General features: G+C 42.1%; 1 protein-coding gene across 1 annotated transcript in view; it reads right to left on the reverse strand.

The window, feature by feature from the left end:
* Positions 1-13,037, reverse strand: part of KIAA1549 (KIAA1549 ortholog) — a 121,283-nt gene that overhangs the window by 20,182 nt on the left and 88,064 nt on the right. The window contains exon 17 of the mRNA XM_070615349.1: positions 8,134-8,451. Coding sequence (XP_070471450.1) covers positions 8,134-8,451 — 318 coding nt within the window. The remainder of the gene's footprint in view (positions 1-8,133; positions 8,452-13,037) is intronic.

Below are 13,037 nucleotides of genomic sequence, written 5' to 3' on the forward strand. Positions count from 1 at the left end.
CCACAAACTCAGAAGAGTGGTGGCCAAAGGAAAAAACAAACGATTCTGGCAACACAACGGGGGAGAAGTTGACTGAAGGGTAAATAGGCCTCCTGGAGAAGGGAGGGGGTAAGAATCAAGGAAAAACCTGCATAGCAGAAGCCCCTAAATAGCACAACAGGGTGTCAGGAAAAGCAGGAAGGACCATGGAGTTCTGCCCTATCTCTCAAGTCATCAGGCTGGGTGTTAGGGGAGCACAAGCTCTCGGGAGTTCAGCTTGCTCTGCCTGGGGGGGCGGGGGGGGGTGCATTTAGGAGCATGAAAAGTGCAACACGACTGCTAAAGAGATGGCAGAATGAGTCCCAAGGAGGACCGGACTTAGCACACCAGGCCCCGCCGTGCCCTTCCTCCACGAAGTCAGGCTACGGAAGCAATCCTCAACAGTGACACAGGCCCCAAAGAGGATACGAAGACCACAAAGGTGAATGTACCCACACTCCAGCAAATCAAAGTGAAGTCAGGCAAGAGTTGCCCATCTTAACCACGAACCGGAGGAAATCAGAACGGCAAGGCAACTCTGCAAACATTTACAGCCAAGAAACAAGCAAACACACACACACAAGTTTCAAAAAATGAATGTAAGTAAAAGACAAAGGACCTCGTCTGGAAGAAAATACAACAGTCAGAATTTCTACAAGTATGTTGAATTATAAAAGAACTTAAGAACAGCAATTTTTTTTTAAGTTCAATGACGAGATGATAAAACAACAGAATGAACTGAAACGGGAGACCACAGACTGTGGAAATCATTTGAGGACCAAAACCATGCCATTAAGACTCTAAGAAATCAACCAGCAAGGAAAGGAATAGACATGACTTAAAATCAAATTAATGTCACAGACAAAAGACCTACGATAATCATAACGAGGGCAGACAGGCAGAGAAAAAAGAACAAAGTAGCCAAAGCAATTAAAGCACTAGGAACACAAAACAAAGATGAGCCAACATAAAGACAACTGCTATCTTCAACTCCAATATATGGAATAGAGTAAGAAAACCAATTCAGAAATAAAACTAAGTTTCCGTAAAGTAAATGAAAGAGCAGAATCTGAAGATAAAATGAACACAGGCTCTTCAGGGGGAAAATGAAAACTTATTAAGTGCCAAGAACTATTTAGGCTTCCTCGCAAATAGTATACGTACATCCCCTACAAGGAATGGGGGAATTAACATGGCTACAGATTTCTCTACAGAACAATTCAACAAGCACTGGGAGCAGACAGAAGTAACATGTAGGGGCCAGCAGTGAACAAGTTCAGGTCGTAAAGCGAGATGGGAACTTTCCCTTTGGAAAACCCAAGACTAAATTAAGAGGCTCCTCGGAGGTCTTCCTCTTCATTCCAAGTCCTCCTGTCATCCACAGGATGCATCTACTGTGTTAGCCTCCCAGCTCTTCAGCCCGCTCAACATCAGTGAATGGTATTTTACTTGTCAACAGCCACCCTGACATCCTGCACTCAAGACCAGAGGCAAGGAGACAATTAGGACGTTCCTGCAATAATCTTGGTGAGAAATGATGGTGGCTCCAACTAGAGTAATGCAGTGGAAGGATTTGAGAGGAAGTATCTACAGAGCTCCAGCATCTTTAATTGACCCCCAACCTATACTTTCCCTTTCAGCATATGGTCCATCATCACTTCAACTGCATCCTCTAGAATCTGCATATCTTTTGCCAGTTGTCCTTCCATCACATCTGCCTGATAAAGCTCCAGTCCTGGATCAATCCAACTACCTGTTTTCTCCTTGCCTACACCTAGGTATTTGGATGCCAGTAAACAAAACTAAAGAACTTTCATTTGTGCCACTATAATTTCATGATAATCAATCTCTACAGAGGCCTCAACACTGCTAAATAATTATTCCTATGTCCCTAATCTGTTTTCCCTCACTCTCCACAATATGTCAAATCTCTACTCTCCCTCTAATCTCTTGCTTTGCCACACTTCTTCCCTTATTCTCAATAAACGACTGCTTTCTTCACTGTGAGAATAGAAGCCATGATGAGATGGGTGGTCCCTCAACTTCCTGCCACCCAACTACAAACTTGATTGCATCCGTACCCAACTCTTCCTTCCTCCTTCCTATTAAATTGGAAGAAATCTATCCCCTTGTTTCTAAAGATAATTCCTCCATCAGTGTTCTGAATCCCATCTTGTATCATCAAACTCTCCTTCTACACTGCCTCAGAGCCATCAGCAATTAAACATGATTCTTCCTCTTGAATCCATTTATTGCATTACACTAGCTGGGGCCATGAACATCTCTCACCAGGATTATTGTAAAATCTTCCTGATTGTCTCCCTACCTCTGGTCTTGCACTCTGACAAACCATTCTCCAATCTAAAATGAGAGCACTCTCTCAAGAAGGTATACCTAGTTATGCCTCTAGACTGCTCAGAACCCTTCAGTGTCCAGCCATTACTCTCAGGATGAGACCTAGGTTCTATACCTATCAGCTTCTTGCTTTCCCTCTCCTGCCTCATGCCTTACCACTTTTACTTCCTACTCTGTATTGGTCAGACAGAACTAATTTCATTGCTAAGAACACACCACACACATTTTGGGGGGGGAAATCTTAACAGCTTTATTGAGTTATAATGGACATACGATAAACTGCCATATTTAAAGTATACAATTTGATAAATTTGACATATGTCTATACTCACAAACCATGCCCACAATCAAGATAACGAACACATCTATCACCCCCAAAGTTTCCTGGTGCCCCTTTATAATCCCTTCATCCTATATCCCTTCCCAAACCTGCCCCATCCCTAGACATTTTCTAGAATTGTATATAAGTGGAACCACATAGTATACACTTTTCATTTTTTTGGTCTGGCTTCTTCCCCTCAGCATAATTAAGACTCAACCATGTTGTTGTATGTATAAATATTTCATTCCTTTTTATTACTGAGTAGTATTCCATTGTATGGCTACACCACAATTTGTCTATATATTCACCTGCTGATGAGCATTTGGATTGTTTCCAGTTTGAGTCCATTACAAATAAAGCTGCTATGATGTACAAGTCTTTGTATGGATATATGCCTTCATGTCTCCTGGGTAAATACTTAGGAATAGAATGGCTGGGTGATACGGTAGGTGAACGTTTAATTTTTTTAAGAGACTGCTAGACTGTTTTCCAAATTGGCTGAGCTATTTTACATACCCACCAAGAATTTATGAGAATTCTAGCTGTTCACATCCTCACAAATATTCGGTGTGGTCAGTGTTTTGAATATTAAACATTCTAATAGGCGTGTAGTGATAACTCATTATGATTTATTGCATTTTGCTAATGACTAAGTATCTTAGTTGATCATCTTTATCTGATGATTGTTTATATTCATCTGCTTATTATCTGTATATCTTCTTTGGTGACATTTGTGTTCAAATCCTTTCCCATTTTTTATTGGGCTGTTTATATAATATGTATCTTTTTATATTTATTGAGATTAGCTTTATGGCTTAGAATATGGTCTATCTTAGTAAACGTTCCATGTTCTCTTGAAAGAATGTATATTCTTTCTGTTCTTGTTGAGTGGAGTGCTCTATAGATGTCAGCTAGTTCAAGCTGATAGCGTTAGTTAAGACTTCTTCGAGTCTTCTCTATCTTTCTGTATACTAGTTCTATCAATTATTGAAAGAGGAGCGTTGAAATCATTGACTATGATCGTGGATTTGTTTATTTCTACAGGTAGTGCTATCAGTTTTTGCTTTATGTATGTTCAGCTCTATTACTAGGCACATAAACATTCAGGATTTTACGTCTTCTTGATGAAGTGACCACTTTATTATAAAATGATCTTCTTCGTCCTTCACAATTTTTTTTTACTGTGAGATCTATTTTGGCTCATACTGATGAAGCCACTCCAGCTTCAGGGATTAGTGTAAGCATGGTCTCTCTTTCTCCATACTTTTAATCTATTTGTGCCTTTATACTTAATGTGGGAGTCCCATAGGCAGCAAATAGTTGGATCTTGCTTTTTCTCCAACCTGACAATCTCTGCCCTTTAATAGGGATGTATAGACCATGCACATTAAATGTGATCATTGATAGACATCATCTTGGTATCTATTTTCTATTTGTCCCATCTGTTCTTTCCCATCTTTTCCTTCTTCCTCTTTTTCTGCCTTCTTTTGGACTATTATTATTTCATTTTGACTCCTTTGTTGGCTTACTAGCTATAACTACATTTTTTAGTGTTGCTTTAGGGTTTATATTATACATTTTTCATGAATAACAGTCTACCACCTCCCAGGGCTATTATTCCACCTGGTGGAAGAACCTTAAAATGGTGCACTTGTATTTTTCCCTTCTTGGCCTTTGTGTTATTGTTTTCACACATTTTACTTCTATATACGTTATAAACCCCACAATACAGTATTATTACTTTTCTTTTAAATAGTCAATTATCTTTATAAAATATTTAAATAATGAAGAAAAAAGCTATAATTACCCACATATTTACATTTCTAGTGCTTTTCATTCATGTATGCAGCTCCATATCTGTATCTGGTATCACTCTACTCCTGCTAAAAAAAAAAACTTTCCCTAACATTCCTTACAATACAGGTTAGCTGGTGACGCATTCTTTCAGTTCCTGTATGTCTGAAAAAGTTTTCATTTCACCTTAGTTTTTGAAAAATATTTTTGCTGGATATAGAATGCTAGGTTGACAATTTTCTGTTTCTTCAAAACTTTGTTCCATGGTCTTCCGGACAATGAAAATTCTGCTGTCATCTTTACCTTTGTTTCACTGTATGTAACATACCCTTTTTCTCTAGATAATTTTAAGATCTTTGCCACTTGCTTTAAGCAATTTGATATGGTATTTCTTGGTATAGTTTTCTTCATGTTTCTTATGCATAGGATTCATCAGGCTTTGTGAGCCCGTAAATTTACAGTATCCATCAAATTTGCAAAAATTTTGGCCAATATTTAATTATTTTTTCTGACTCTCCCTCCTCTCCTTTGAGAACCTCAATTACATGCATATCAGTCCACTTGAAGCTGTCCCACAGCTCCCTAAGTTCTATTCATTTTTTCAGTCTCTCTCTTTTTTTATGTTAGATAGTTTTTATTTCCATGTATTCAAGCTTACTAATCTTTTCTTCTGCAATATCTAACATGCCATTAATCCCATCCAGTATGTTTCATCTCAGACATTATAGTTTTCACGTCTAAATTTGATTTGCATCCTTTAATATCTTCAATACCTCTAATTAATACATCCAACCTTTCCTCTAGCCTCTTGAACATATGGAACTCCATTACAATAATTCTTTTAATATCTTTGTCTACTAATTCTATCATCTGTGCCATTTTCTGGCTTCTTTGCTTGTCTGGTTAGTTTTAACTGGATGTCAGACAATATTAGTTTTCCCTTGTTGGATGCTGCATCTTTTTGGGTTTTTTATGAACATTCTTGAGCTTTGTTTGGGTTCAGGTCTTGCTTATATGCTTTTTTAGTCAGAACAAGAGCAGCTGCAACCTGGGGGTAATTCTGCCACCACCCCTTTCCCCCCATGAAGGCAAAACTCTTCTGAGTACTCTAACCAAGGCTGCATGAATTATGAGGTTTTCCACGCTGACTGGTAGGAACGGAGCTGTGTTAGTCAGATCAGGCTGCCATAATAAAACACACAGACTGGGTGGCTTAAACAACAGAATTTTATTTTCTCACAGTTCTGGAGGCTGGAAAGTACAACATCAAGTTTCCAACAGGGTTCAGTTTTGATGAGACCTCTCTTCCTGCCTTGTGCACAGCAGCCTTCTTGCTGTGTCCTCACATGGTGGAGAGCGAGCTCTGGTGTCTCTTTCTCTTCTTCTAAGGGCACCAGTTCTTTCTGATCAGGGCTCCACCCTCATGACCTCATTTAACCTAATCTCCTCCTTAAAGGCCCCACCTCCAATATAGTTACATGGGGGTTTGGTTTCAATTTCTGAATTTGGGAGGGACACAATTCAGTCCACAGCAGGAACTTATTCCCACCACCGTGTGAGCTCTGGGGATGTTTCTTTTTTTTTTTTTTTAGGAGATTAGCCCTGAGCTAACTACTGTCAGTCCTCCTCTTTTTGCTGAGGAAGACTGGCCCTGAGCTAACATCCATGCCCATCTTCCTCTACTTTATGTGTGGGATGCCTACCACAGCATGGCGTGCCAGGCAGTGCCATATCCACACCCGGGATCCGAACCGGTGAACCCCGGGCTGCCGAGAAGCTGAACATGAGAACTTAACCACTGCATCACCGGGCCGGCCCCTAAGTTCCTTCTATTTTTGAGGGGTGCTTTTTTCCTCAGTTTTGGGTAGTTTCCTCACACACTTAAACTGATCAGTACTCTGATGAAGATTTTCTGCACATCTCCAGACTTATCTCTTTGTGCATCTCTCTGCCTTCCTGCACTGTCTATTATGAATTCTAGCTGCCTTTTCCTTCCCAGACTCCCAACTCTATTCTCCCAACTCAGGGAGACCACGAGCTCTGCCTGGGGTCTCCCTCCCTGCACTGCAGCTAGAAAATCTCTTAAGACAGCAAGCTGGGGCGACTGCAGGGTTCAACCCAATTCTCAGCAATCCCTCTCTTTTGTTCCCTAATGTCCACTGTTGTGAAAACCCATATATTTTGTCCAGTTATTTTAGTTGTCCTGGAGGGAAGGTAAATCCAGACCTTTTCCTCTATCTTGTCTTGAAGAAGTTTGCACCAGACGCTTTTATTCCTGTGTCTCTGCTGTACTTCTCCACTACCTGAAATCTTCTTCTTCTTTCAGTGATAATCACTAATTATCTTTTAGACGTCCACTTAGATGCCACTTTGTCCACAAAATCATTCCCGAGCACCTCCTGTCTCAACCAGGTGCTCCCCCGACATACCTTCCTCCTGCCATTGCACCAACCACGCTGTACTGGAATTACTGCTTCTACTGTCCATGTATCCCCCAGTGGAACGCAAGAGCTGGAGCCGTGCATCGTGCACCTCTGGATCCCCAATGCCTGACAGAGTACCCAGACCACGGCAAGTGCTCCATGAACATATTCGAATGAATAAACAAAGGAGAGAAGCTTAAAGTGGACAGCCAGCAGCTGTAGCCACATTCATTTTATCACTGAGTTTTGTTCTGTTATCATCCATTTCCTTAAAGACTGTAAACCAGTTGTTATTATGAAGTAGTTTAATATTATTGAAATAAGCTATATTTTAATATTAAAAACAACAGTGACTAGATTGAACGGTCTTTTTCCCCATAGGGCAGCAGTAATCTCTACCGTAGGCACGTGCCTACCATGCCTTGAAGGAAACAATCTATTATTAAGGGCATGCTTTGAAAGTTCAAACCAATTTCAGAGATAAAAATTCTTTTCACATAGGTTTATTATCACCCAATTTCACCTTAACCTGAGGAATAAAATCAGAGGAACCCAGTGTAAACACTTCTTGAAGCAATTTAAATTGTGACCTATTACCTTCTTGCCAGAGTCAAATGATGTAGTCCAATCATTTAATCTAAAATTAGCAGAAAGTAATATTTAATGTTACATCCTTGAGTTTTACCTCTTTTCCATGTCTTGAGAAGGTACATTTGAAAGGACTGACGGAATATGCAAAAAATAAAGGATCAAAACAGCAGACAAAATGGTGAAATGTCAATTCCCAAGATGGAAACCTGATATTTGAAAATGGTTGTCCTTGCCTCCTCGTGGACTAGCTGCCTACACTCCCACAGCCTCGAGGGCCTCCTCAGTCCCAGGGGGCCTTATGAGAAGAAGCTTAATGATCTGGGTACATTCTAAACTGTACCATCTATGGAGATATCAATGAGAATATGTTTTGACAGTTACCCCACCTCCGCTTCATGACATTGAAGGGAACCCAGGAAGATACTTCCAATAAAATATCAGAGTTGCATAGAACAATGCTTCCAACATTGAGAATTAACTTAGGAGAAGATAATAAAAACCAAGACCCATCATCCAAGCTTTGATTCTTACCAAGTGCAATCAGAATATTGCGGGATCCTGAAAGCGAAGCAGTCGGGCAACAAAACTCCAACATCTTGCATGAGAGAATTCCAGAAGGCTCATACTTACGCTGCATGGGTTGTTGGCTGTCTGAGCTGAACTGTAGAAGGATCCCCATTGAGTGGCTCGCCTCTCTTCCCGGGAAGGAGTGCTGTTCACAGGCAGGCCGGCTGGGACCCCGGGGCCTGCAGCCACAGCGTTGGCAGGCTGGCTGCTGGGGGCCACGAGGGCAAAAGCGTCATCCAGGAGAGAGTGCATGGTCTGGCGCGCCTCCTCAATGGACGGCTGGGGCGGGACATACTGGGAGGCCGGGAAGGGCAGGCCTGGATACCTCCCCAGCTCAGCAGAAGACGGTGTCTGCACATCTGCCGGGAGGTCGGGATCGGACTGCAGTGGGGAAACAGCAGAGTAAAGAAGAATCAGACACGAGCTTCTACGGCAACCCAAAAACAACACTCTAGGACCAAAATGGAATTTAACAATTCTCACTGACGTTGAGGAAAAGGTTTAGCATAAGAATTTTATAAATGACTGCTGAGGAACGTGCGTTCCATATCATGGGGGCAAAACGTTTGAATGCGGAAAAAAGAACAAAGTGAAAACATTCAATAATCATTTGTCTGGAAAAATTCAATCAACTATCTGAAACACCTTTCAGTACCTGGAAGTACAATCTTTATGGAAAGCCCCTAAGCAACCAGAAATGACGTCTTAGAGTCTATATTCCATAAATCTAGAAACCAAAAACTAAAGCAGGCTATTGACTATTATCAATGGGAAAAAACAGCCCTACACACTCCCAAAAGAGTTCAAAGTCACCACCATATGACAACTGTGTATGTATAAACAATTTTAATACCTACTATGACAACTACTTATAACAGTAAATAGTAACAATTATTATTCAGAAATTATTCATCTTTAAAATGGACATATCTCTGGATAACATGAAAGATCAAGAAAGGTTTAAACATATTCTATACCCACTGTCTAAGAGGCAGGGATATAAGTAACAAGATTTTTTAAAAATCTTATTTCCTGATACTGCCTTATGAGCAAAATGTTGTCATAATATATACCAGGTAAATTGTAAGGCATAAAACGGAACCAATGGAAGAAGAGGCCTTTCTGGTCTCAGTGGTTCCAGAAGCCCAACTCACGGTTACTACAACTGACACAAGGAAAAGAGAAGAGGTTCTGGTGACCCCGGGCCTCTGTGAGGAAGAGTGGATGTCTTTTTCTAGAAAGTTCCCCCTACTGGCCCCTGGTTTAGCTCACCTGGTTGGATCTCCCTACTCAAGGGGTCAAGGAAGACATCCCATATCTGTTTGTATCAGTGAGTCTCTTACAAAGAAAAAACTCTATTCCACAGACATATCCTTACTCTTAGCCAATTGTCTGGAAAACACTTCCCAATGATTATGGTCTGTCCAACAGATGATCAGTTCTTATTCATGCCAGGGTCAAACACCAAGGGAAGCAGTTGCTTAACTCCAGAGAGAAAGCCATTCTACACACTGGCAAACCCCCAACAGTCCACACACCTGTTTTGCTTGGCCAGCATAGTCTTTTAAAAAATAGATATTTTTAAAATCTGAAAATTTCAAACTAAAACTCAGGGGGCCAGCCTGGCAGTGTACTGGTTAAGTTCATACGCTCCGCTTACACGGCCCAGGGTTCGCAGTTTGAGATCCCAGGCACAGACCTAGCACCACTTGTCAAGCCATGCTGTGGTGACATCCCACATAAAATAGAGGAAGATTGGCACAGATGTTAGCTCAGCAACAATCTTCCTCAAGCAAAAGGAGGAAGATTGACAAGAGATGTTAGCTCAGGGCCAATCTTCCTTACCAAAAAAACACCTAAAACTCAGATTCCCGGATTCTCTTAGAAGAATCTGAAGCTCTGGCATCAGGGGCCCTCACTCCACTATAGAAACAACTGCTGCTGAGCAGCGACTCCCTCCTGAGATGGGCAGGTGCTCTTCCCAGCACAACAGGGAGTGGCTGGTCTCACTCCCACATACATTACACACTTGGTCCCATAAGTCTGTTTCTCAAAAACTGCAATATCTCAGTAAAGTTTCTAGTAAGTGACATCTGTTATCTAAGACTTCTAAGTAAGGAGTTTGGGCGCCAAAGGGGGTGTCTGGTTTATGACGTAGCATTGGAAGGACCCTGTGTTCCTTTCCTTATGAAGTAGATAAAAGGTCCACACGCAGGCCCTTCCCCCATTCTTGGTTTTCTTGAAGAGCCGATAGGGAAGACTGCGGTCAGTAGTGCGCCACCAAGCTAAGAGTTCACAGTGGAGAAAAGGGAAAGTGTGTCTGGAACAATCCTACTGGTAAGCAAGAGAGTCTCTCTAAAGCCAGAATGATGTTCCCACTGGTGGTTCCAGCGGCTGACTAGGTAGCTGCATTGCAAGGAAGCAAATGGTGTGGCCACATAAAAACAACTGCAAACCCCAAATGAGGTTCCAATGGGGAGGAGGATCTTAGACACACTTGAAGAGAGTCCCTGAGAGCTAGAACCACTGCCAATCTCACCCCGAGTGGTCATAAGTTTAGAGAAGGTTTAACTTTTATAGCAAGAGAGATACGCTCTGAAGATGGGAAGGAAGGTTCCCTTGGACTCCATCGGCACCATGAATCCTGCCAAGAAGGCAGAGAGACACAGAGCCAAGATGAGGGATTCGTCTTTCTTCTTCTTGTTGCCTCCTCATTTTGCAGGCCAGACTACCAGGCACTTGCAGGCCAAGAAGATGTCTTATTCATTTTTCTATATCCCAATATCTAGCACAGTGTTCCACATACAGATGGTACTTAACAAAAAATGAAAAACTGTGATCTACAAAAGTTAGTATTTACCCAGGATTCCTGAGTTGGAATTTGAATTCCATTACCTCAAATCTCAGTTTGACAATTCTGTTATATTATGTTTGTTTCCTTTGCACAGAAACACGTTCATCTGTCATTCTTCAGAAATAGATATGACCCTTTTACCTTCAGTCACCAGAGATGGTGTATTCTGGTGCCTACTTTGCAACCCTCTGGAGGTATTATAAGAGTGATCACACATCGTGGTGGGCCCAGGACAATCTCAGTTTATGCCTGGTGTCCCAGTACAATAATTAATAGTGCCTCCCCTCACTCTCACAAGTGTTGGCTTGGAAGATAAATTATATCAGGGGTTGACAAACTTTTTCTATAAAGGGCCAGACAGTAAATATCTCAGGCTTTGTGAGTCAAACAGTCCTGTTGCAACTATAGTCATGTGCCGCACAACGACGTTTCCGTCAACAACTCACTGCACGTACAACGGTATTCCCATAAGATTAGTACCACATCGTCCAGGCATACGCTAGGCTATACCATCTAGGTTTGTGTAAGTACACTCTATGATGTTCGCACAATGACGAAATCATCTAAGGATGCATTTCTCAGAACATAATCTCATCATTAAACCAGCATGTCCCTACTCAAACTGCCTGGTTCTTAGCAAGAGCAGCTACAGATAACATGCAAATGAATGGGCGTGGCTGTGTTCCAAGAAAACACTATTTACAAAACAGGCAGCTGGCTGGATTGGCCTGAGGGCCACAGTTTGCCTAGACCTATAATTATAATGATGACTTTAGTTACAAGGAATCCAGAAGAATTTCTTCCACCTTAGGAGAATAAAGTTCTGGAGGAGAAGATATTTTGAGGGGAAAAGTGTAAAACTCAAGATAATTCAAAAACACATATATCTAATATAATCTGGAAGATGAAATGTGACCTAAGAAACGGTTAAGTTCTGAGAAAGGCATTATCTTTGAAAGCATGTGTTTCAGAACTTTTAGGGAGAGAAAGTAAAAAGTCAGTCCATCCGAGGAAGACTTTCATTTTAGGGAATCTTTGAAAAATGGGGCCACTGGAGACGAAGTAGCTAACTGAGGTGGTGTTCTCCAGGGAAGCACTTCCTTCCACCAGCTCAGGGAGGAAACTCTGTGCTTTCTGCCAAGAAAAAGCAAGGAGGACAAGGATGGTCTGGGCCACCATGAAAGAGGCCTGATTTAGGGCCATAAATAGAGGTGAATGGAGACAGCAAGGGAAAGACAGGCTATTCCCTACACAAAACTTAATGGCATTGGATGATGGAACTCAGGGCGACTAGAAAAAAGGAAGGGACAGGGACTGTAAAGGCTCTCCTGCAGATTCCCATGAGAGATGGAGCCCTGCTGGCCAGGGAAACGAAGGGGGACGGAGCAACGCTCCCCTTCTTCTAGTCGCTGGCTTCACACAGCACGGTCTGGACATCCCTGCATGACTCTCCTGGGGAGCCAAAGGGAGAGCCCTCCCCAGATGAAGCCAAACCCCACAGACGCCCAGACAAGTGCCTGTCCAAAAACAGCAGCAGCACAAGAACTGCCGGCGATGGGTCCTCTAACTCAGGAATTCATTCCCAGCATTCGGAAACGACTGGATTCAGTCTACTGAGGAGCAAAGCAGTCTAATTTGTAGGCCTTCTAACTCTCTGGAATCATTCCAATCCTCATGAGAGGGTCATGAGGGGCATGGTCAGTCTTTAGGGCACTAGAAATACAGTAAGTTCCCAAGGAAAGGCCTGGTTGTCTCAGATGTTCATGATTCAATTATACTCAGCCCCAATGTCGAGACAGTGGCACGTTTGGCTAATTACGTTTAGTGTCTGTCAGTGTTAGTTATTTGTGTAATTTAGGAGATAAAATATAAAACTCAAATAAGAAATGGCTGGTTGAATAGGCTCTACCTAAAGTGATCATTACATCACCAACCCCTTCTCCAGAGATGTGTGTTTTGCTAATTTCCCTCTAAACAAGGACAGCTGTATAAGTCTGCCTCCAGGAAGAGGCAGGGGACTTGTGCAACAAGACAGGGCTGCACCCTGACACAGGGCTGCAGGCACCCGCTGCGCATCCCGGTGCTGCCTGAGTCAGCCACATCTAGCGCCCCC

The sequence above is a fragment of the Equus przewalskii genome, chromosome 4 (genome assembly GCF_037783145.1).
Source record: "Equus przewalskii isolate Varuska chromosome 4, EquPr2, whole genome shotgun sequence".
NCBI classification, from domain to species: domain Eukaryota; kingdom Metazoa; phylum Chordata; class Mammalia; order Perissodactyla; family Equidae; genus Equus; species Equus przewalskii.